The sequence below is a fragment of the Bos mutus genome, chromosome 15 (assembly GCF_027580195.1).
Source record: "Bos mutus isolate GX-2022 chromosome 15, NWIPB_WYAK_1.1, whole genome shotgun sequence".
Classification (NCBI taxonomy): domain Eukaryota; kingdom Metazoa; phylum Chordata; class Mammalia; order Artiodactyla; family Bovidae; genus Bos; species Bos mutus.
This window is the reverse complement of record NC_091631.1, coordinates 64,465,597-64,487,273: the sequence shown is the minus strand read 5'-3', so window position 1 is coordinate 64,487,273 and position 21,677 is coordinate 64,465,597. Positions and strand designations below refer to the sequence as shown.

At 43.6% G+C, this 21,677-nt stretch overlaps 1 protein-coding gene and 2 pseudogenes across 1 annotated transcript; all 3 read right to left on the bottom strand.

Annotated features, from left to right (window-relative positions):
• Nucleotides 1-10,249: 10,249 nt before the first annotated feature.
• LOC138990923 (lysine-specific demethylase 4D-like) lies at nt 10,250-11,533 on the bottom strand. The gene has a single exon (XM_070383115.1). The coding sequence runs from the start codon at nt 11,531-11,533 to the stop codon at nt 10,250-10,252; it is 1,284 nt and encodes a 427-aa protein (XP_070239216.1).
• Nucleotides 11,534-16,897: 5,364 nt separating this feature from the next.
• LOC138990962 (FUN14 domain-containing protein 1-like) lies at nt 16,898-17,870 on the bottom strand (annotated as a pseudogene).
• Nucleotides 17,871-18,842: 972 nt separating this feature from the next.
• On the bottom strand, nt 18,843-21,425 carry LOC138990961 (lysine-specific demethylase 4D-like; annotated as a pseudogene).
• Between the last annotated feature and the right edge of the window lie 252 nt (nt 21,426-21,677).

The following is a 21,677-nucleotide window of genomic DNA, read 5'->3' as shown; positions in this document are numbered from 1 at the left end:
CGCCGTGTCTGATGAGAGGCTCTTCCTAACCCGGGCCCAGACAGTCGCTTCCCTGGGTCCCTCTTCCCGAGGACACTGATGAGACCCACACCTGGGTCAGAGTACTGAGATCCCACAGGCTGTGTGGCTCAGCCAAAAAACAAAAAGGAAATATATGAGGTAATTGTGTTAACTAGATGCCGGGGGTAATCCTTACTCAATGTATATCAAATCACCACAATCAAATCTTGATATTTTACAATTTTATATGTCAATTATAGAGTAATAAAGCTGAAAATTAAAAATAATGAATTAGGGCAAATCATAAGACAGTAAAAGAGAAATATCTAACTGAACTAAAAGGAAATTAAGCAAGTCTGAAAATAAATGAGTTAAACCCTCAATTCAAGAAATTGGATGGTTTAACCTGAAAGAAATGAGGGAAAAGAAAACAAAGATATAAGCTGAAACATTTGCAAAAGAAAACATACACCCAATAGAAATAGATGACTGAAACCAAAAAGCAATTCATAGACCATTAAAAGTGTAAAACCATGAAGGTGAAGAATAAACAGAAAAGTACAAGCAAATCGCAAATCGTATTATGGTAAACTAGGGGATGCAGCAACAATCTACCATGAACAGAAAGAGTGCCTATGTCAACAAAAGCAGGCAAAACAGTACAGAACACAAATTTATACATTCCTAACTAGCATTATCCTTAATGGGTACACATTTGAAACATTCTAATTAAAATCTAATCAGTAATTTGCTTTGTTAGACAAATTACTAGAAATAAAAAGTTCAACCAAGTTTCTAGATACTGATTAGCATTCAAAATCTATAGATCATATACTCCAGTTAATAATCAATTATAAAGTGAAACAGTAAAAAGATTTCAATCCCTTTAATAATAGAAATGCATAATTCCAATGAAGAAATTAAAAATTACATGCATTTAATACTTGTACTTTAAATGCATAAATATATGCAAATTTTATCAGGGAAAAAGTTGCTTTCTGATATAAAATGTCATCTTTTCCATCTTTATTCTTCAAAGGAAAAAAAGATAGTCAAAAAGTTCTTGCTTTCGTCTAGTCTAAAATCTTAATTCCAAATGATGTTACACTACAACGAAGAAAATGTTTTCCTTGAAGGATTCGACCTTTAAATGAAACATGCTGAATTCTATATGCCTCACTCCAATTTCAATTCAATCAGCACCACCCTAATTCTAATACCCTTATAGCCAATCTCTAATTTGATCACACATGTTTTTCAGAAAGTGTTAGTCAATTCAGTTGTGTCTGACTTTTTGCAAAACCATAGACAGTAGCCTTCCAGGCTCCTCTGTCCAAGGAATTCTCCAGGCAAGGATACTGGAGTGGGTTGCCATTCCCTTCTCCAGGGGATCTTCCTGACACAGGGATCGAACCCAGGTCTCCTTCAGTGCAGGCGGGTTCTTTACCCTCTGAACCAGGGAAGCCACATGCTTTTCAAGTCTCTTCCAATTGACTCACCCCTTGCCCAGTTCTAGAAACCCTCTTATTCCCATTGGATCAACAAATCAGGTGTTTTTTTTTTCCTGAAAATCTTTGCAATTTACTAGGAAAATATTAAGAAGAAAATTAACTCCACAAGTTGGAAAATTGTTTAAAAATAAAACTCAAGGAAACAATATCCCAGTGTATAATTTTCTCTTTCCGTCTATGTGCGTGTATGTGCATAACTAAAGTTGCTTTTTAAAACTTGTGGTAAGAAAATAACTCCTTCCCTCAGAAGCACAAATAACACAAGTAAAGGGACCTACCTTCTATCAACAAAATCCTGATTCCAACTGCAGCTATACAGGGACCCAGAGAGACACTGTTCTCCTGGCAACTGGACTCCAAATGCAGGCCCATGTCCTGATGGCTCTAGCTTTATACCTGGGAAACAGTATAATTTGATCAGCAGCAATCAACAGTAATTATGTGATTAGGGCTCTGATTGGTCAACACTTTTTTCTGTCCCTTTTTGATTTTTAAACCAATCTTGCCAGGAACAAAGAAACTTGGTTAAAAGTCAAACCAAGCAAATAGCCTAAGAAATAGCAAAAAAGAAATTAGCAATTTGTCTAGCAGCAATTGAAGAGTACCTTATAGTTAGTCTTACCTGATGACTCATCACAAGCTGGAATCCAGATTGCTGGGAGATGTATCAACAACCTCAGATATGTAGATAATACTACTCTAATGCAAGAAAGCAAAGAGGAATAAAAGGGCCCCTTGATAAGGATGAAAAGGGAAAGGGAAAAAGCTGACTTGAAACTCAACATTCTAAAAACTAAGATCTTGGCATCCTGTCCCACCACTTCATGGCAAATAGATAAGGGGAAAATGGAAGCAGTGACAGATTTAATTTTCTTGGGCTTCAAAATCACTGCAGATGGTGACTGCAGCCATGAAATTAAAAGATACTTGCTCCTTGGAAGAAAAGCTTTGACAAATCTAGAAGAAAAAAGTGAAAGTGTTAGTCACTCAGTCTTGTCCATCTCTTTGTGACCCCATAGACTGTAGCCTGTCAGGCTCTTCTGTCTGTGGAATTCTCCAGGCAAGAATACTAGAGTGGGTAGCCATTCCCTTCTTCAGGGGATCTTCCTTACCCAGGAATCAAACCTGGGTCTTTCATATTGCAGGCAGATTCTTTACTGTCTGAGCTACCAGGGAAGCACCAGGGTAGGGGCTAGACAGTGTACTAAATAGCAGAGATATTACTTTGTGAACAAAGGTCCATATAGTCAAAGCTATGACTTTTCCAGTAGTCATGTACAGATGTGAGAGTTGGGCCATAAACAAGGCTGAGCACCAAAGAATTGATGCTTTCCTACCAACAGTATTCTTCACAGAGCTAGAACAAATAATTTCACAATTTGTATGGAAATACAAAAAACCTCGAATAGCCAAAGCGATCTTGAGAAAGAAGAATGGAACTGGAGGAATCAACCTACCTGACTTCAGACTCTACTACAAAGCCACAGTTATCAAGACAGTATGGTACTGGCACAAAGACAGAAATATTGATCAATGGAATAAAATAGAAAGCCCAGAGATAAATCCACGAGGACACCTTATCTTCACAAAGGAGGCAAGAATATACAATGGATTAAAGACAATCTCTTTAACAAGTGGTGCTGGGAAATCTGGTCAACCACTTGTAAAAGAATGAAACTGGACCACTTTCTAACACCATACACAAAAATAAACTCAAAATGGATTAAAGATCTAAACGTAAGACCAGAAACTATAAAACTCCTAGAGGAGAACATAGGCAAAACACTCTCCGTACATCACAGCAGGATCCTCTATGACCCACCTCCCAGAATATTGGAAATAAAAGCAAAAATAAACAAATGGGACCTAATTAACCTTAAAAGCTTTGCATCAAAGAAAACTATTAGCAAGGTGAAAAGACAGCCTTCAGAATGGGAGAAAATAATAGCAAATGAAGCAACTGACAAACAACTAATCTCAAAAATATACAAGCAACTCCTACAGCTCAACTCCAGAAAATAAACGGGGGCCAAAGAACTAAATAGACATTTCTCCAAAAAGACATACAGATGGCTAACAAACACATGAAAAGATGCTCAACATCACTCATTATCAGAGAAATGCAAATCAAAACCACTATGAGGTACCATTTCACGCCAGTCAGAATGGCTGCGATCCAAAAGTCTACAAATAATAAATGCTGGAGAGGGTGTGGAGAAAAGGGAACCCTCTTACACTGTTGGTGGGAATGCAAACTAGTACAGCCACTATGGAGAACAGTGTGAGATTCCTTAAAAACTGGAAATAGAACTGCCTTATGATCCAGCAACCCCACTGCTGGGCATACACACTGAGGAAACCAGAAGGGAAAGAGACACGTGTACCCCAAATGTTCATCGCAGCACTGTTTATAATAGCCAAGACATGGAAGCAACCTAGATGTCCATCAGCAGATGAATGGATAAGAAAGCTGTGGTACCACAATGGAGTATTACTCAGCCATTAAAAAGAATACATTTGAATCAGTTCTAATGAGGTGGATGAAACTGGAGCCTATTATACAGAGTGAAGTAAGCCAGAAGGAAAAACATAAATACAGTATACTAACGCTGGAATTTAGAAAGATGGTAACAATAACCCGATATTAGCAAAAGAGACACTGATGTATAGAACAGTCTTATGGACTCTGTGGGAGGGAGAGGGTGGGAAGATTTGGGAGAATGGCAATGAAACATGTAAAATATCATGTAGGGAAACAGTTGCCAGTCCAGGTTCGATGCATGATGCTGGATGCTTGGGGCTGGTGCACTGGGACGGCCCAGAGGGATGGTATGGGGAGGGAGGAGGGAGGAGGGTTCGGGATGGGGAACACATGTATACCTGTGGCGGATTCATTTTGATATTTGGCAAAACTAATACAATTATGTAAAGTTTAAAAATAAAATAAAATTGGAAGAAAAAAAAAAAAAATTGATGCTTTCAAATTGTGGTGCTGGAGAAGACTCCTGAGAGTCCCTTTGGACAGCAAAGAGATCAAACCAGTCAATCCTAAAGGACGTCAACCCAGATGCCCAGATTGCTCTTAAAGCATCATTTCTGCTGTGTCCACCTGGCTGTCCCAGGAAGAGGTTACCGTTTGCAGCAGTAGACTGAGTAAAGATTGCCTTCACCAACAGATGGGACCATGAGAGCCTGAAACCACAGAGAGCCTGAATAGAACCACAGAGAGCCTGAATAGAACAGAGCAGAAGAAAGGCAAGTTTGCTCTCTGCTGAGCAGACACATCCATTTACCTGCTGTGGGGCACTTGACATGGGCACTCCTGGTCCCCAAGCTTTTGAACCCAGACCCAGGTCATATTCCTGGTATGGCCTGTTGCAGATGATCCATCTGACAGATCAGGGGATGTCTCGTACTGGGTAAACACATTCCTCTAATAAGAGCTGTATGCATCTCATATCAGTTTTACTAATCTGAAGAACCCTGACAAAACGACGTAAAAAAATTAAAAGAAATTACATTCTAGAAGTTTTTCATCATACATGAAACTGACAGTGAATTAGTATCCTAAATATCACATATGTCTTACATAGCAACAACAAAATATAGTCAAACCAAGAAAAAATTGGGCAGAGCCTTAGGTCATTCACAACAGAGGAAATCCAAATGGCCAATCAACACAAGGTGTGCAGTATCTCTAGTAGTCAGGGGAAAGCAATGAAATGCTATCCGTTGCCCATTTAGATTAGGTCTGACAGTGTAGAATGTGGGTCAAGAGATGGAGAAACCAGAACCCTCCTGTACTGCCAACAGTGATGGAAACTGGAGGGTAATCTGGCTTTTCCTAGAAAGTTCAAGATGAGCATGAATACAAACCAGTAATCCTAGGTACAAAGCTGTTGTGTAAAAAGCATTGTCTGAATTCACAAAGCTTTAGAAATTATCATCCTGTCTATCAGCAGCACCGTGAATAAAATTTAAAAAATTAAACCAATCTAGTTGACTCTATTGAACTGACTAGGATCTATATATAATAATTTAGGCCTTGTAACTGTAATACTGACTTTTAAAAATATTTGTTTAGTATTTTTGGCTGCACGGGGTCTTCATTGCCGCACGGGCTTTCTCTAGTTTCCACTCTTCACTGCCCCGTGCAGGCTTCTCAATGGGCAGGTTTCAGCAGTTGGGGCGCATGGGCTTAGTTGCCCGGTGGCATGTGGGATCTTCCCAGACCAGGGACTGATCCCGTGTTCCCTGCATTACAAGGCAGATTCTTAACCCCTGAACAACCGGAGAAGTCCCTGCAACACTGACAGTTTAAAGAGGTGATGGTGAGGATACATTGACAAAACCATGTGAAACATACTGCTTTTGATGTCCTAGACATCTGTTAAACATCTGATAAATATACACTTGAATTCATGGTTATTTCTCAGAAGTGGCTGCTGCTGCTGCTGCTGAGTCACTTCAGCCGTGTCTGACTCTGTGCGACCCCCATAGACAGCAGCCCACCAGGCTCCCCTGTCCCTGGGATTCTCCAGGCAAGAACATTGGAGTGGGTTGCCATTTCCTTCTCCAATGCATGAAAGTGAAAAGTGAAAGGGAAGTCGCTCAGCTGTGTCCGACTCTTCACAACCCCATGGACCGAAGCCCACCAGGCTCCTCTGTCCATGGGATTTTCCCGGCAAGAGTACTGGAGTGGGGTCATTGCCTTCTGCAGGAATGGAAAGGAACCTAAAAGATCATGGCAATAAGAACAAAGGTGGCTCTATTCTTGCTTGTATATAATTTCATTTTCAGTGGTCTTGTTTTTCCAAGATTAAGTTTAGCAAAAACCTCTTGGACATGGAGAAACAGCTGGCTATGGGCATCTTGTCCTGAGAAGAGCAGTCCAGATTAAGACTGTCCAAATTGAATGTGTCCATCCACATGAAGTAAACAGAATTTTGAATAGAATCACTTGATGAGTCCCATTCATTACCACTCCCAGCTCCTGATCCTTTCAAGATTAATTTTTTAAATTTAAATGTAACGGTTGATATGCAATGTTGTGTTAGACTCACATGTACAGCAAAGTGAATGTTATACATGTTTTTTTCAGATTATTTGTCTTCATGTTATTTCAAGATATTGAATATTGTTCCCTGTGTGTGAGTGCTCAGTTGCTTCAGTCGTGCCCAACTTTTTGTGACCCTATGGACTGTAGCCTGTCAGGCTCCTCTGTCCATGGGATTCTCCAGGCAAGAATACTGGAGGGGGTTGCCATGCCCTTCTCCAGGGCATCTTCCCAATCCAGGGGTCGAACGCACAGCTCTGAGTGTCCTGCATTGCAGGCGGATTCTGCAGTACAGTTCCAGGTACTATGCAGCAAATCCTTGTTGCTTATCTATTTTATGTACAGTTGTGTGTATCTTTGACTCCGTACCCCTAATCCATCCCTCTCCTGCTTCTTTTCCACTTTACTAGAGACAAGTTTGTTTTCTGTTTTGTATATAGATTCACTTGTATTGTTTTTATATTACACATGTGATATATTTGTCTTTCTCTGTGTGTTCACTTAATATGATATTCTCGAGGTCCATCCATGTTATTGCAAGTGACAATACTTCATTCTTTTGTGGCTGAGTAATATTCCATTGTGTGTATATATGTGTCTATACACACACTACTTCTTTAACCTTTCATCTGTTGATGGGAACTGGATTGTTTCCCTGTCTTCTGTGCTTAGTCGCTCAGTTGTGTCAGACTCTTTGCAACCCCACGACTGCAGCCTGAAAGGTTCCTCTGTCCATGGAAATTTTCCAGGCCAGAATACTGGAGTGGGTTGCCATGCCCTCCTCCAGGGGATCTTCCCAACCTAGGGATCGAACCCAGGTCTCCCGCATTGCAGGCAGATTCCTTACCAGCTGAGCCATGAGGGAAGCCCTATCTTGGCTATTGTAAATAGTGCTACTATAAACACTGGGGGCATGCATCTTTTCCAATTCGTTTTTCTCTTTTCTGGATGTATGTTTAAGAGTGTGATTGCTGGATCATATGGTAGTTCCAGTCTTGTTTTTTTAAGGAACTTCCATACTGTTCTCCATAGCGGCTGAAGCACTTTACATTCCCACCAAACGTGTAAGAGGGTTACACTCTCTCCAGCTTTTATTATTTGTAGATATTTTGATGATGGCCGTTTTGACAGGTGTGAAGTGATCTCATTGTAGTTTTGATTTGCATTTCTCTAATAAACAGAAATGTCGAGCATCTTTTCTTGTGCCTGTTGGCCATTTGTATGTCTTCTTTGGAGAAATGCCTACTTAGGTCAGGAAGACTAATTTAGGAACCAGTATATTGGTAAAGCTAAACTGTATTTTTTATATTTCTTGTCTTCATTGGGCAAGGAAAATTGTCTTTTAAGTATGAGAGTGAAAAACATAAGGAGTACAATGGGAGCAATATTTTCTGAAAATCGCTTTTGTTTCTTCTCCTTCAAAACTCCCAATTTTGTTAGCTTAGGTTTTCCAGGATATGCATCTACAGGGGAAGAGATCATAATATTCCTGAAATATAGCAAGAGAATTTCAGCTTCTAAAGTTTAAAATAACAATATGAACCAGGCTCATAGAGACTTTTCAGAATCCCTTATTACTCTGCAGTACTGTATCCAAAACTTTCCTACATTAAAGGACCAAAATCCCTCAATATTGCAGTTACTTATCACATGAAAGTTTACTCCCTGTTCATAAAGATCTACTCTGGTCCTGCTGCTTTCTAGGGCTGCTGTCTTCCAAGTAATCCCAGTCTGCATCCATCCTGTGGTTTCACCATCTCAAAACAAGCCTTAATCATCTTGTCAGCCAAGCATCTTACTACCATCCTTCACTGTGCCCGGGTCCATGAATTCACTCTCTCAACTTTCACAGAACAAGCAACCACAAAGTTGCCTAGCTGCATGTTGATAAGAATGAAACATGGGCTTTTGTGCATGCGTGCTCAGTCACTTCAGTCATGCCCAACTCTTTGCAACCCCATGGACTATAGCCCACCAGGCTTCTCTGTTCATGGGATTCTCCAGGCAAGAATACTGGAGTGGGTCACCATGCCCTCCTCTGGGAATCAAACCACGTCTCCTGCATTGCAGGCTTATTCTTTACCACTGAGCCACTGAGGAAGCCCTATGGGCTTTTGCTACTCCTCAGAGTTTCAAACAAGCCTTACTTTTTCATGACTCCCCTTTAGTTTTATATGGTGCTTCAAATTCCAAAGTCTTACTGAAATTCTCTGGGGCAGAGTGGGAGGGAAGAGAGCTGTGGTTTGTATCTCTGAAATGTTTCCTTCTGCATCCAAACTACCATTTTCAATTTCCAGGAATGATTCTGACCACTTCTGTACATTTTCGTAATTAGGGCCTAACTGAGTAAACATCAACTACCACCTGTACTATTTAGATGTTCTAACTACATTCTGGACTTCCCAGGTGTCTCAGTGGTAAAGCATCCACTCGCCAATGCAGGAGACCTGCTCCAGTATTCTTGCTTGGAAAATCCCATGGACAGAAAATCCTGGAAGACTCCAACCCACACAGTGGCAAAGAGTTGGACATGACTGAGCATTCATACACCCACAACTACATTTTCCTGCCCCTAACATGGTCCACAGAACAATGAAGGTGATTATTTAAATGGAGAATGGTATCATGTCAAGTGCTGTTTTAAACTTCCAATGACTTCTCATTTCAAGTTAAACAAACTCAAATACTTGACATAAGCTACAAGGTCCTACATACCCCAGATCCTGCCTCCTGCTTTGTCTGCCCCAGATACAAAGGAGTGTCCGATAATTTTCTATCCTGCAAAAACAATACCAAGCTCTATGGTAAGTCTGTTACACGGCTGTTTCTTCCAAGTGGAAATCAGCTCTGGATCTCCCTTCTTGTCATTTGGGACTGGGAAATGTCTCCTGCTCTAGGAAGTATTTCCTTACCACTCGAACTAGACTTTCATTGCTGCACAGAATGTATGCCCACTTGAAACTGTCCTGTTCATTTATGTGTGGATTCATTTACTGGGATGTATCCATGACTTAACCACGTGAAATAGACACACAGCATTGAAAAGGCAGGGGAGAGTTAGAAGATTTTCAGATGATGGCTTTTTTATCCTATATTGGCTCATCTTTCCTAGCAACTTGGGTCAGACAAGTACCAGGTGATTTCCACCAAGTCCTCATCCTTAATATATGGCTGCAAATCAAATCCCCCAACCCATCCAGTCAGCCTGAACCCAACAATCAACCCCAAACTCATTCATCAACACCACACAATGCAACAAGCTCATAAAAATAACTTTTACTTAAAATGTTTTGATACAGTAATTCAGAAAAGTGCCTAAACACCTCCCAAATGATTGAACAACACCAGAAACCAAGTCAGATGTTAACATCCTAGTTACCTTTAATATAGTTGCGAACAAATACTGGCAGAGAACACTTTTCCAATATATCAAAGACTCAAAATACCCAGTATACTTCCAGGAGCAACACAGGAGGGACCCTCCTGCAAGACTAATGACCTGCTAATACCCAAAGCTCTGAAATGTAAGTGTTGACCAGTCTTGAGGATCGTCCACACCCAAGAACAGTGGGGTACAAAGGCTTCTCCTAAGAGCAGTCATACTCGGAGGCCTTAGCAAGATGTTGGAGCCCACCGGCTGGGTTGTTCCATCCAGGGTTCCTCTGCAGGGCAGGGCTGCGTCTCATATCTGAGTCTTTGGAGAGGCTCCTCTTCGCCCAGGTCGGACAGTCAGCTCTGGAGTACCCCTTTTCCGAGGACGACGACGACGAGAAACACATCTGCCAGTTGGGTGGTGATCTGGAGGAGATGGACCTGGCGTCCGCGGCGGGGTCTGGCGCGGCTCCTGGGAGTTGCAGGCGAGCCGGGTTCCCCAGGGCGAGTGCACCTCCTTCCAGGCTCTCAGCTCCTGGCCGCCCGGCGCCGCGGGCTCGGCGTGATTCACCACCGCCCGGTCCTGCCCGCGCTTCCACAGCTCATAGCGCTCGGGCTGCAGGATGCGCACGAAGGCGTCCATGGAGAAGGCCACCTGCGCCTCGCCGCAGCTGCACTGCGAGGCCACTTTGCCATAATCGATCCAGCGCGGGGTGGCGAAATTGATGGCCTCGGCGCAGTTGAAGCCGTGGTTGAAGCCCGAGTGGTAGCCGTAGGGGAAGGTCACCATGAACTCGCCCGCCTCCTGCGTGACCCGACCGAAGGGGATGCCATTGTCCCGGAGCACCGTGGGCGAGATGAGCGCCGCCTTGTGGCGCAGGAAGGCCTCGCAGCTCCGCGAGCTCTCCGGGAAGAGCGCGCTGGCCAGGCGTTCCAGGCGCCGGCCGTGCTCGGGCGGCACCGCGTACCAGGTCTTAGGCTCCCCGAAGTGCAGGAAGTTGATGCTATAAAGGTCCATGTCCTCCGTGTGCCAGGCGAAGGCGGTCTTCCACATGCCGAAGTACAGGTAGGGGGTGTTGACGCCCTCGATGACCACCCCGCACTCCTGCTCCAGCAGGTCCTGGATGGTCCCCAGGCGTCCCAGGTTCCACTGCTTCGTGTTTTCATCAAATAAAGAGCCACTGATGTCCGCGCCGTATACTGGGGACTCAAAGAGGCGGGTTTTCCAATATTTTCGCTCCAGTTCCTCAAAATCGGAGTAGAATGGAGTCTGGTATTTTTCAGTATTTGCTAAGTGGCGGTACTCTGCCACGGTCATGGCTTTCTTCTTTTTGTGGTATTGAGTAAACACACCTGCCCGCCCAGAGACCACCTGCTGGAGCGGAGCGGCTATTAAGATGTCATCGATATCGTCGTAGGTCTGTCTGGCTTTCCATTCCTTGGGTGGCACTATCTTAGCCAAGCCTGCTCGGTGGGCCCCTTGCGATTCTATGTAAGCAATGTATTTGTTGAAATCCGCATATTCTTCCATGGTTGGGTGGAAGGTCATGATCTTACAACTTGGGTTCTGGGAACCAAAGTGCTTAGCCTGCATGGCTGCAGTATAATCAGCAGTGGCTTCTCAGGGTCTTAGGTATGCTGTGGGTACCTGAGAGTATTAGGGAGTAACCTCTTCCCTATGCTTTATTCTGTAGCCAAAGGAAAGAGGGTGTTTCCCAGAGGGGAAGGCTCCCTGAACCAAGTCCTGCCTCAGTCTGCAGCTCTGTGACTTTCTTTGGTTGGAGATGTAAGTGCCTGGGAGGCCTCCCTGGATTCACAGGCTTGAGTGCCTGGCAGTTTCTCAGCTCACTGTGCAAAAAGTGTCTTCACGGAAGTTTCAAAGCCAAACCTAAAGAAAATACAGAATATCTGAAGATGAGTAGATGACAAAAGGAACTGATTTAAAGCAAAATTTTATAGCAATCTTAATTTCGAAATCTGAATTTAAGGGCAAAAATATACTTTGTAAACAGGAATGTAAATTGGTGCAGTTATGGTACATACTATGGAAAACTGTAGAGAGGTTCTTTAAAATTTTATATAGAACTATTATATAATCCAGCAATCTCATTTCTGGGTATATATCCAAATGAAATAAAAACAGAATATCAAAATAATATCTGCCCTTCTAGGTTCCTTGAGGCATTACTCACAATAGCCAAGATATGCAAACAACCATAGTGTCCATCCATGGTTAAATGAATACAGAAGATGTGATATAGATATTTGGTGGAATACTACTCAGTGATAAACAAGAATGAAATTTTTCCATTCGCAATAGCATTGGTTGACATGGAGGGTGTTATTCCAAATGAAATAAGGCAGAGAAAGAAATAAAGTACAGATACCAATGTGCACATATAATAAGGATAATAACAAGCATTATCCTTAACAGATACATCTGAAACATTCCAACTAAAGTACAATTATTAAATTGCATTCACAAACAGATTATTAGAAATATATGGATCAACTAAGTTTCTGAACACTGATTAGCATACAATATCTATAGATCCCATATACAAATTAACATCAATTATGAAGTGAAATAGTAAAAAGGTTTCAATTCCTTTAATAACAAATAGATGCCTCCAAAGAAGAAGTCAAAATCATATGCATTTAATACTTGTACTTAAAATGCATAAAATGAGAATTTTACCAAGGGGAAAAAGTTGCTTTCTAATATAAAATGTCTTTTTCATCTTTGTATTTGAAAGGACAAACATCAAAAAAAAGTGCTTGCCTTCTGCTAATCTAAAACCTTAATTCCAAATGAGGAAACACTACAGCCCAGAAAATGGTTTCCTTGAAGAATTCAGCCTCTAAATAAAAAAGGTTGTGCTCAGAGTCTGGCTCCGTCTGTCCCACCTCGGTCTCAGCTCAGTCAGCACCACCCTAATTCTAATACCCTCAAATCCAATCAAAGTCTTTAATTTGATCCTACACATTTTTCAAGTTCCTTCTAATCGACTTACTCCTTACCCAATTCTAGAAACCATCTTATTTCCATTGGATCCCAGTTAACTAAATGAGGTGCTTTTTCCTGAAAATCTTTGTGATTTTTACCAAAAAAAAAATTAAGAAAAAAATTAGCTCCTTTTGTCAGAAAATAGTTTAATAATAAAAACACAAGGAAATGATATCCCAATGTATCTCTCTCTCTCTCTCTCTCTATATATATATATACAGTATATATACATATATAGTGACTTTAAAAAACTTGTAATAGAAAAATACCTCTTTTGCTTACAAGCACAAATAGAAATAAAATGACATACCTCTGATCAACAAAATCCTGATTCCAATTGGAGCTATTCAAGGATTCAGAGAGACAGTGTTCTCTCAGCAGCTGGTCTCCAAATGCAGACCAATGTCCTGATGGCTCTGGCTTTATACCTAGGCAAAGGTATAATTTGATCAGGACCAATCAACAGTAATCATGGGATGAGGGCTCTGATTGGTCAACCCAGATAGTCTGTGCCCTTTTGATTTTTAAACCAATCAACAGATAACTGAGAGGTTGAAAATTATAAGAGTGGCACTTCCCTGGTGGCTTGGATGGTAAAGAATCTGCCTGCAGTGCGGGAGACTGGGGTTTGATCCCTGGGTTGGGAAGATCCCTTGGAGAAGGCAATGGCAACCCACTCCAGTATTCTTACCTGGGAAATCCCATGGACAGAGGAGCCTGGGGGGCTACAGTCCATAGGGTCGCAAAGAGCTGGACATGACTGAGTGAACACGACAAATTCATATCAGCTCACCATACCATCATGGTTATCCAGGCCTTTAAGACCTTTCTTGTATGTTCTTCTGTGTATTCTTTCCACTTCTTAATCTCTTCTGCTTCTATTAGGTCCTTACCGTTTCTGTCCTTTACTGTGCCCATCCTAGAAATTAATGAATGTTTCCTCTCTATCTCCAATTTTCTTAAAGAGATCTCTAGTTTTTCTGATTCTATTACTTTCCTCTGTTTCTTTACATTGTTATTTAGGAAGACCTTCCTCTCTCTCTCTCCATGCTATTCTCTGGAACTCTGCATTCAGATGGGTGTATCTTCCCCTTTCTCCCTTGCCTTTCACTTCTCTTTCCTAGCTATATGTACAGCCTCCTCAGACAACCACTATGCCTTCTTGCATTTCTTTTTCTTTGGGATGGTTTTGGTCATTGCCTTTTGTACAGTGTTATGAACCTTCTTCCATAGTTCCTCAAGTACTCTGTCTACCAGATCTAATCCCTCAAAACTATTTGTCACCTCCACTGTATAATCATAAGGAAATTGATTTAGGTCATATTTAGGTGTGTGGCCTAGTGGTTTTCCTTACTTCAATTTAACCCTGAATTTTGCAATAGGAGCTCATGATATGAGCTACAGTCAGATCCAGGTCTTGTTTTTACTAATGATATAGGGCTTCTTCATCTTTGGCTGCAACGAATATTATCTCATTTCGGTATTGACCATCTGATGATATCCGTGTGTACAGTCATCTCTTGGATTGTTAGAAAAGGATGTTTGCTATGACCAGCATGTGCTCTTGCCAAAACTGTTAGCCAATGCCCTGCTTCATTTTGTACTCCGAGGCCAAACTTGCCTATTATTCCAGCTATCTCTTAACTTCCCGCTTCTGCATTCCAATCTCTTATGATAAAAAGGACATCTATTTTTGGTGTTAGTTCTAGAAGGTCTTGTAGGTCTTCATAGATCTGGTCAACTGAAGCTTCTTTAGCATTAGTGGTTGGGACACAGACTTGGATTACCATGATATTGAATGGTTTGCCTTGGAAACAAACAGAGATCATTCTATCGTTTCTGAGATTGCACCCAAGTACTGCATTTTGGACTCTTCTGTTGACTATGAGGACTACTCCATTTTTTTCTAAGGGATTCTTGCCCACAGTGGTAGATATAATGGTCATCTGAATTAAATTAGCACATTCCCATCCATTTTATATTGGATCATATGGTAGCTCTATTATTTTGGTTTTTTAAAAATACCTCCATACTGTTCTCCATAGTGGCTGCACCAATTTACATTTCCCCTCAAGGTGTAAAAAGGTTCCCTTTTATCCATACCCTCTGCAGCATTTATTTGTATACTTTTTGAGATGGCCATTCTGACAGGTGTGAGGTGATGTCATTGTGGTTTTGATTTGCATTTCTCTAATAATTAGCAGTGTTGAGAATCTTCATGTGCCTATTGGCTATTTGTATATTTTCTTTGGAGAAATGCCTACTTAGGACAAGAAGACTAATTTAGAAACCAGTTTATTGGTACCGCTAACCTGTATACTTAACACTGCTTGTCCTGATTGGGTAAGGAAAATTTTTCATTTTCTTTAAAAAAGCATAACACTTTTTTTAAAGATTTATTGATTTTACTTATTTATTTTTGCATGTGCTGGGTCTTCATTGCTGCACAAGCTTTTCTGGTAGTTGCGGCAAATGGGGGCTACTCTCTAGCTGTGGTGCCCAGGCTTCTCATCGGGTTGACTTCTCTTGTTGCTAAGTACAGGATCTAGGGCTCACGGGCTTCAGTCGTTGACATTCCATGGCTCTAGAGCACAGACTTAATAGTTGTGGCACACGGGTTCGGTTGCTCCAAGGCATGTGGGATCTTCCGGGATCAGAAATTGAACCCAAGTCTCCTGCATTATCAGGCAGACTCTTTACCACTGAGTCATCAGGGAAGCCTGGGAAATATTTTAAGTATGCAAGTAACCGAGTGAAAACATAAGGAGTACAATGGCAGCAATATTTGCTGAAAACTGCTTTTGTTTCTTTTTCTTCCAATCCCTCAATTTTGTTATCCTAGGCTCTCTAGGACATCTATATGCCAGAGAGGAGACTGTGATATTCCTGAACTATAACAAGGAGAACTTCTGTTTGTAAAATGGAAAAGAGCAGTATGAGCCAGGCTACTGTCTTCATAGAGACTTTTCAGAGTTCTTTTATTTCTCTGCACTACCATACCCACAACTGACCTATATTAAAGGACCAAACCCCCCAACATCTCAGTCACTAAAAGTTACCCCCTGCTCGAATAAGATCTACTATTATGGTCCAAGGGACCTCTAGGGCTGCTACCTGCCCAGTAATTCCCGTCAGCTTCCATCCTGTGGTCCCACCATCTCAGTACAGGACCTAATCATCTTTTCAGCCAAGCATTTCACTGCCATCCTCCACTGTGCCTGGAATCCCCAAGTTCAGTTTCTCAATCTCAATTTTCCACAGAATACGCTACCACAAATTTGCCTCGCTGCATGGTGACAGGAATGAGACGTGAGCTTTTGCCATTCCTCAATCAGAACTTCAAAGAAGGCTTACTTGTTCATGACTGTCCCCTTTTGTTTTACATGGTGCTTCAGATTCCAAAGTCTTCTGGAAATTCTGTGGGGGCAGAGCTGGAGGGAAGAGAGATGTGCTTTGTATCTCTGAAATGTTTCCTTCTGCATCCAGTTTTCAAAATTTATTCTGTTTGGCCACTTCTGTGCATTTTCAACACTAAGGCCTGAGTCAATAACCATCAACTCTCACCTGTTTGGGGACTTCTCTGGTGGCTCAGACAGTAAAGAACCCACCTGCAATGCAGCAGACATGAGTTCGATCCCTGGGTCAGGAAGATCCCCTGGAGAAGGGAATGGCAACCCACTCCAGTATTCTTGCCTGGAGAATTCCATAGACAGAGGAACCTCGTGGGCTCCAGTCCATGCAGTTGCAAAGAGTTGGACACGACTGAGCGACTAACTCTCACCTGTTTTAACTATTTCTCTTGTCCCCATGTGGTGCACAGAACAACGGATGTGGTTATTTAAATATGCAAATTGTATCATGTCAAGTGCTGGTGTTTTTTGCTTAATATCTTTAATAATTCTTATTAAAGATATTAAGCAAAAAAAACCCAGCACTTTCTATTATCTGTAAATCCTTCCACAAAATGTGTTACAGTTCTTCAGTTTACTGCAAACATATCTTTAAAAAAATGTCAGCCCTACAGTTGAAGCTATAATGCAAAGTTTTAATTATTGGCACTATACTAAAAAAGCACAATGGAAAACATTTTATTTAAATAAAATGAGGATAATATTTTACTGGGGAATACATCCAACAATTCATTTTCCCTCCATATCTACATCCAATAGTAGTGTTTTATAGGCAAATTTTAAACAAACACAAATTCTTAAAAAATAAGGAAAGCCATATTTTGCTCAGGGATACTATTATCCACATACCATACAGGTTATTTTATAGCAGATACTAGTCTGCTAAATTTCAGATGGCAAAATGCTAAGCAGTGAGTTGGGTATTGTCCAGCTAGTGGTTTCTTGTCATCCTGGAGAATCTGTCAATGTGTAATGATGAGACCATCTTGTCACCACCACTTCTCTTCTCAGAGGTGACTTCACTGTGACACAACATTCATATTCTTAAGATGCAAGGCCTAGCAAAAAGCCTCCCACAAATCCACTGCATATCACAATGTTCTGCTTGACAAATTCTGTTGCTTCTTCTATTATGTCATTGACTTCAGGTGCTACCTTATTTGCTCGGTTTTTAACCTGTCGTTTTGCTTTGTTTACATGTTTTCCCACTCTCTTCCAGTCGATCTGCACATAGCCACTGTGACTGGCAATCTGAAGGAGAAGAAAGCCACCGCCTACTGCAGTTGCTGCAAGTGTTCCAACTTTCTGGAACAAAAATCCGGCACACTAGCCACTCACTCCACCCATTACAATCTGGGTGGCTACTGAGTATTTTTCTACCATAGGTCCGGAACTGTGGCCAAACACTCGATTCCACCAGTGATGTCTTCTGGCATACTCAGTTAAATCCAACACTTCATAAGAATCATCATCACTTTCATATTCTTGGGGAGGGGGGTTCCGGGTCACCATGATACCGCTGGTGGCCTGTACTGAGGCAGTCCCAACCCGCCCGCCTCTCGCCCCTCCTTTAAAAACTGCTCTAGCCCTCAAGTGCTGTTTTAAACTTCCAAAGCCTTCTCATTTCAAGTTGAATAAACTCAAATACTCATCATGAGCTACAAGGTCCTATATACCTTGCACCCTGTCTCTCCCCTTTCTATGCCCCAGACACAAAGGAGCTTCCTTTCTATCTCTGTAAAAACAACAACCCCAAGCTCTATGTTACATCTGTTACACTTGCTGTTTCTTCCAAGGAGAAATCAGCTCTGGACATCCCTTCTTGTCATTTGGGACAGGGAAAGACCTCCTGCTCTAGGAAGTATTTCCTGACCACTGGAACCAGACTACGCATTCTGCTGTCTCATCCCACCCCTTTCATTGCTTCATAGAACATATGCCCACTTGAAATTCTTGTTCATTTATGTGTGGATTCATTTGTTGGGATGTATCATGACTTAACCATGTGAAATAGACTCACAACATCGAGAACACAGTGGAGAGCAGGCACTCTTCGTCCCATGTTGGCTCATATCTCCCAGGTGATTTCCACCAAGTCATCCTTAAGATATGGCTGCAGACCAAATCCCCCAACCCAGCCAGTCAGCCAGAACCCAACAATCAACCCCCAACTCATTCATCAACACCACACAATGCAATAAGCTCATAAAAATAAGTTTTGCTTTAAATGTTTTGATATAACTATTCAGAAAAGTGCATAAAAGCATTCAGCTCAGTTCAGTTCAGTTCAGTCACTCAGTCGTGTCCGACTCTGCGACCCCATGAATCGCAGCACGCCAGGCTTCCCTGTCCATCACCAACTCCCGGAGTTCACTCAGACTCACGTCCATCAAGTCAGCGATGCCATCCAGCATTACCACCTCTCAAATGACTGAATGAACAATCCCAGAAATCAAGTCAGATGTTAACTTTCTGGTTGCCTTTAATATAGTTGCAAACAAATACTGGAAAATAACACTTTTTCAATACATTAAAGACTCAGAAATATTATATATTATTATCTGAGCCTCTACTGACCTAATTGGTCAAAAGAGCTTTGTGTGGCAGAACCAAGGGATGGGTGAAAAGGAAGTAGGAGGAAGAACAGGAGAAAAGTTGGAGAGTATTCAAAACTCAGGATTCTTCAGAAGCTATGCAGTATCCAGAGTTGGCCCACAGGATGGGATCTGAGGTAGATCGGCTCTGGTGACCTCAGCAGGACCTAGTTCACAGGGTCACTAGAGTGTCCAGTGGATGAAGCTTCAGCTGGTGACACAGGAGTTAGCAGTGTCTGAAGATTCCAGGTTCTGGGAGAAAGAACAAACACTGGAGAATTGGGTAAGCACCATGGACCCAGCACTTCCAGGGGCAACACAGGAGGGACCCTCATGCAAGACTGCACATGTGCTCAGTTGCTTTGGTCATGTCCAACTCTTTGCAACCCTATGGATCCTAGCCCACCAGGCTCCTCCATGCATGGGATTTTTCAGGCAAGAATACTGGAGTGGATTGCTACGCCCTCCCCCAAGGAATCTTCCCTACCTAGGAATCAAACCCATGTCTCCAGGGTCTCCTATGTTGGTAAGTGGGTTCTGTGTCACTGTTGCTGCTGCTGCTAAGTCGCTTCAGTCGTGTCCGACTCTGTGCAATCCCACGGATGGCAGCCCACCAGGCTCCCCCGTCCCTGGGATTCTCCAGGCGAGAACACTGGAGTGGGTTGCCATTTCCTTCTCCAATGCATGAAAGGAAAAGTGAAAGTGAAGTCTCTCAGTCGTGCCCTACTCTTAGTGACCCCATGGACTGCCGCCTACCAGGCTCCTCCGTCCATGGGATTTTCCAGGCAAGAGTACTGGAGTGGGGTGCCATTGCCTTCTTCACCAGCCACCTGGAAAGCCCCCATGCAAGATTAATGACCTGAAAATACCCAAGCCTCTGAAATGTCAATGTGACCACTCTTGAGGATCCTCCACACCCAAGAGCAGTGGGGTACAAAGGCTGGGTTATGGGACAGGGCCACAGTCATACCTGCAGGCCTAGAGTCCAGGGATCGTTGGGGCAGGATTGTCTATCCGTCCCTCTGCAGACAGGGGTTGAGCCTTGGGGTCCTGAGCCTTGCGGTCTAAGGCAAGGCCCCTCTTAGCTCCAATGGGGGCAGTCAGCTCTTGAGTGCTTTTTTCCTGAGGGCGACGACGAGAACCACATCTGCCAACTGGGTGGAGGCACGACGCCACCGACGGACCTGGCAACAGCGGAGGGGTCTGGCTGGGCTTCCGTGAGCTGCTGCCGGCGACAGCGTCAAACTGGGAAGCCGAGCAGGAACCCCGGGCAGGCAAGGGTCGCAGGGACACGGCCCGCACAGGGGCTCTTGGGTCAGTGCCCTCGCTTGAGGACACGGGCTGACGCAGGCGGGCGGTGCGGCGAGGCGGGAAGTACTTGGGGCCCAGCGTCTGCACCTCCTTCCAGGCTCTCAGCTCCTGGCCGCCCGGCGCCGCGGGCTCGGCGTGGTTCACCACCGCCCGGTCCTGCCCGCGCTTCCACAGCTCATAGCGCTCGGGCTGCAGGATGCGCACGAAGGCGTCCATGGAGAAGGCCACCTGCGCCTCGCCGCAGCTGCACTGCGAGGCCACTTTGCCATAATCGATCCAGCGCGGGGTGGCGAAATTGATGGCCTCGGCGCAGTTGAAGCCGTGGTTGAAGCCCGAGTGGTAGCCGTAGGGGAAGGTCACCATGAACTCGCCCGCCTCCTGCGTGACCCGACCGAAGGGGATGCCATTGTCCCGGAGCACCGTGGGCGAGATGAGCGCCGCCTTGTGGCGCAGGAAGGCCTCGCAGCCCCTCGAGCTGCCCGGGAAGAGCGCGCTGGCCAGGCGTTCCAGGCGCCGGCCGTGCTCGGGTGGCACCGCGTACCAGGTCTTAGGCTCCCCGAAGTGCAGGAAGTTGATGCTATAAAGGTCCATGTCCTCCGTGTGCCAGGCGAAGGCGGTCTTCCACATGCCGAAGTACAGGTAGGGGGTGTTGACGCCCTCGATGACCACCCCGCACTCCTGCTCCAGCAGGTCCTGGATGGTCCCCAGGCGTCCCAGGTTCCACTGCTTCGTGTTTTCATCAAATAAAGAGCCACTGATGTCCGCGCCGTATACTGGGGACTCAAAGAGGCGGGTTTTCCAATATTTTCGCTCCAGTTCCTCAAAATCGGAGTAGAATGGAGTCTGGTATTTTTCAGTATTTGCTAAGTGGCGGTACTCTGCCACGGTCATGGCTTTCTTCTTTTTGTGGTATTGAGTAAACACACCTGCCCGCCCAGAGACCACCTGCTGGAGCGGAGCGCTATTAAGATGTCATCGATATCGTCGAGGTCTGTCTGGCTTTCCATTCCTTGGGTGGCACTATCTTAGCCAAGCCTGCTCGGTGGGCCTTTGCGATTCTATGTAAGCAATGTATTTGTTGAAATCCGCATATTCTTCCATGGTTGGGTGGAAGGTCATGATCTTACAACTTGGGTTCTGGGAACCAAAGTGCTTAGCCTGCATGGCTGCAGTATAATCAGCAGTGGCTTCTCGGGGTCTTAGGTATGCTGTGGGTACCTGAGAGTATTAGGGAGTAACCTCTTCCCTATGCTTTATTCTGTAGCCAAAGGAAAGAGGGTGTTTCCCAGAGGAAGGCTCCTGAACCAAGTCCTGCCTCAGTCTGCAGCTCTGTGACTTTCTTTGGTTGGAGATGTAAGTGCCTGGGAGGCCTCCCTGGATTCACAGGCTTGAGTGCCTGGCAGTTTCTCAGCTCAC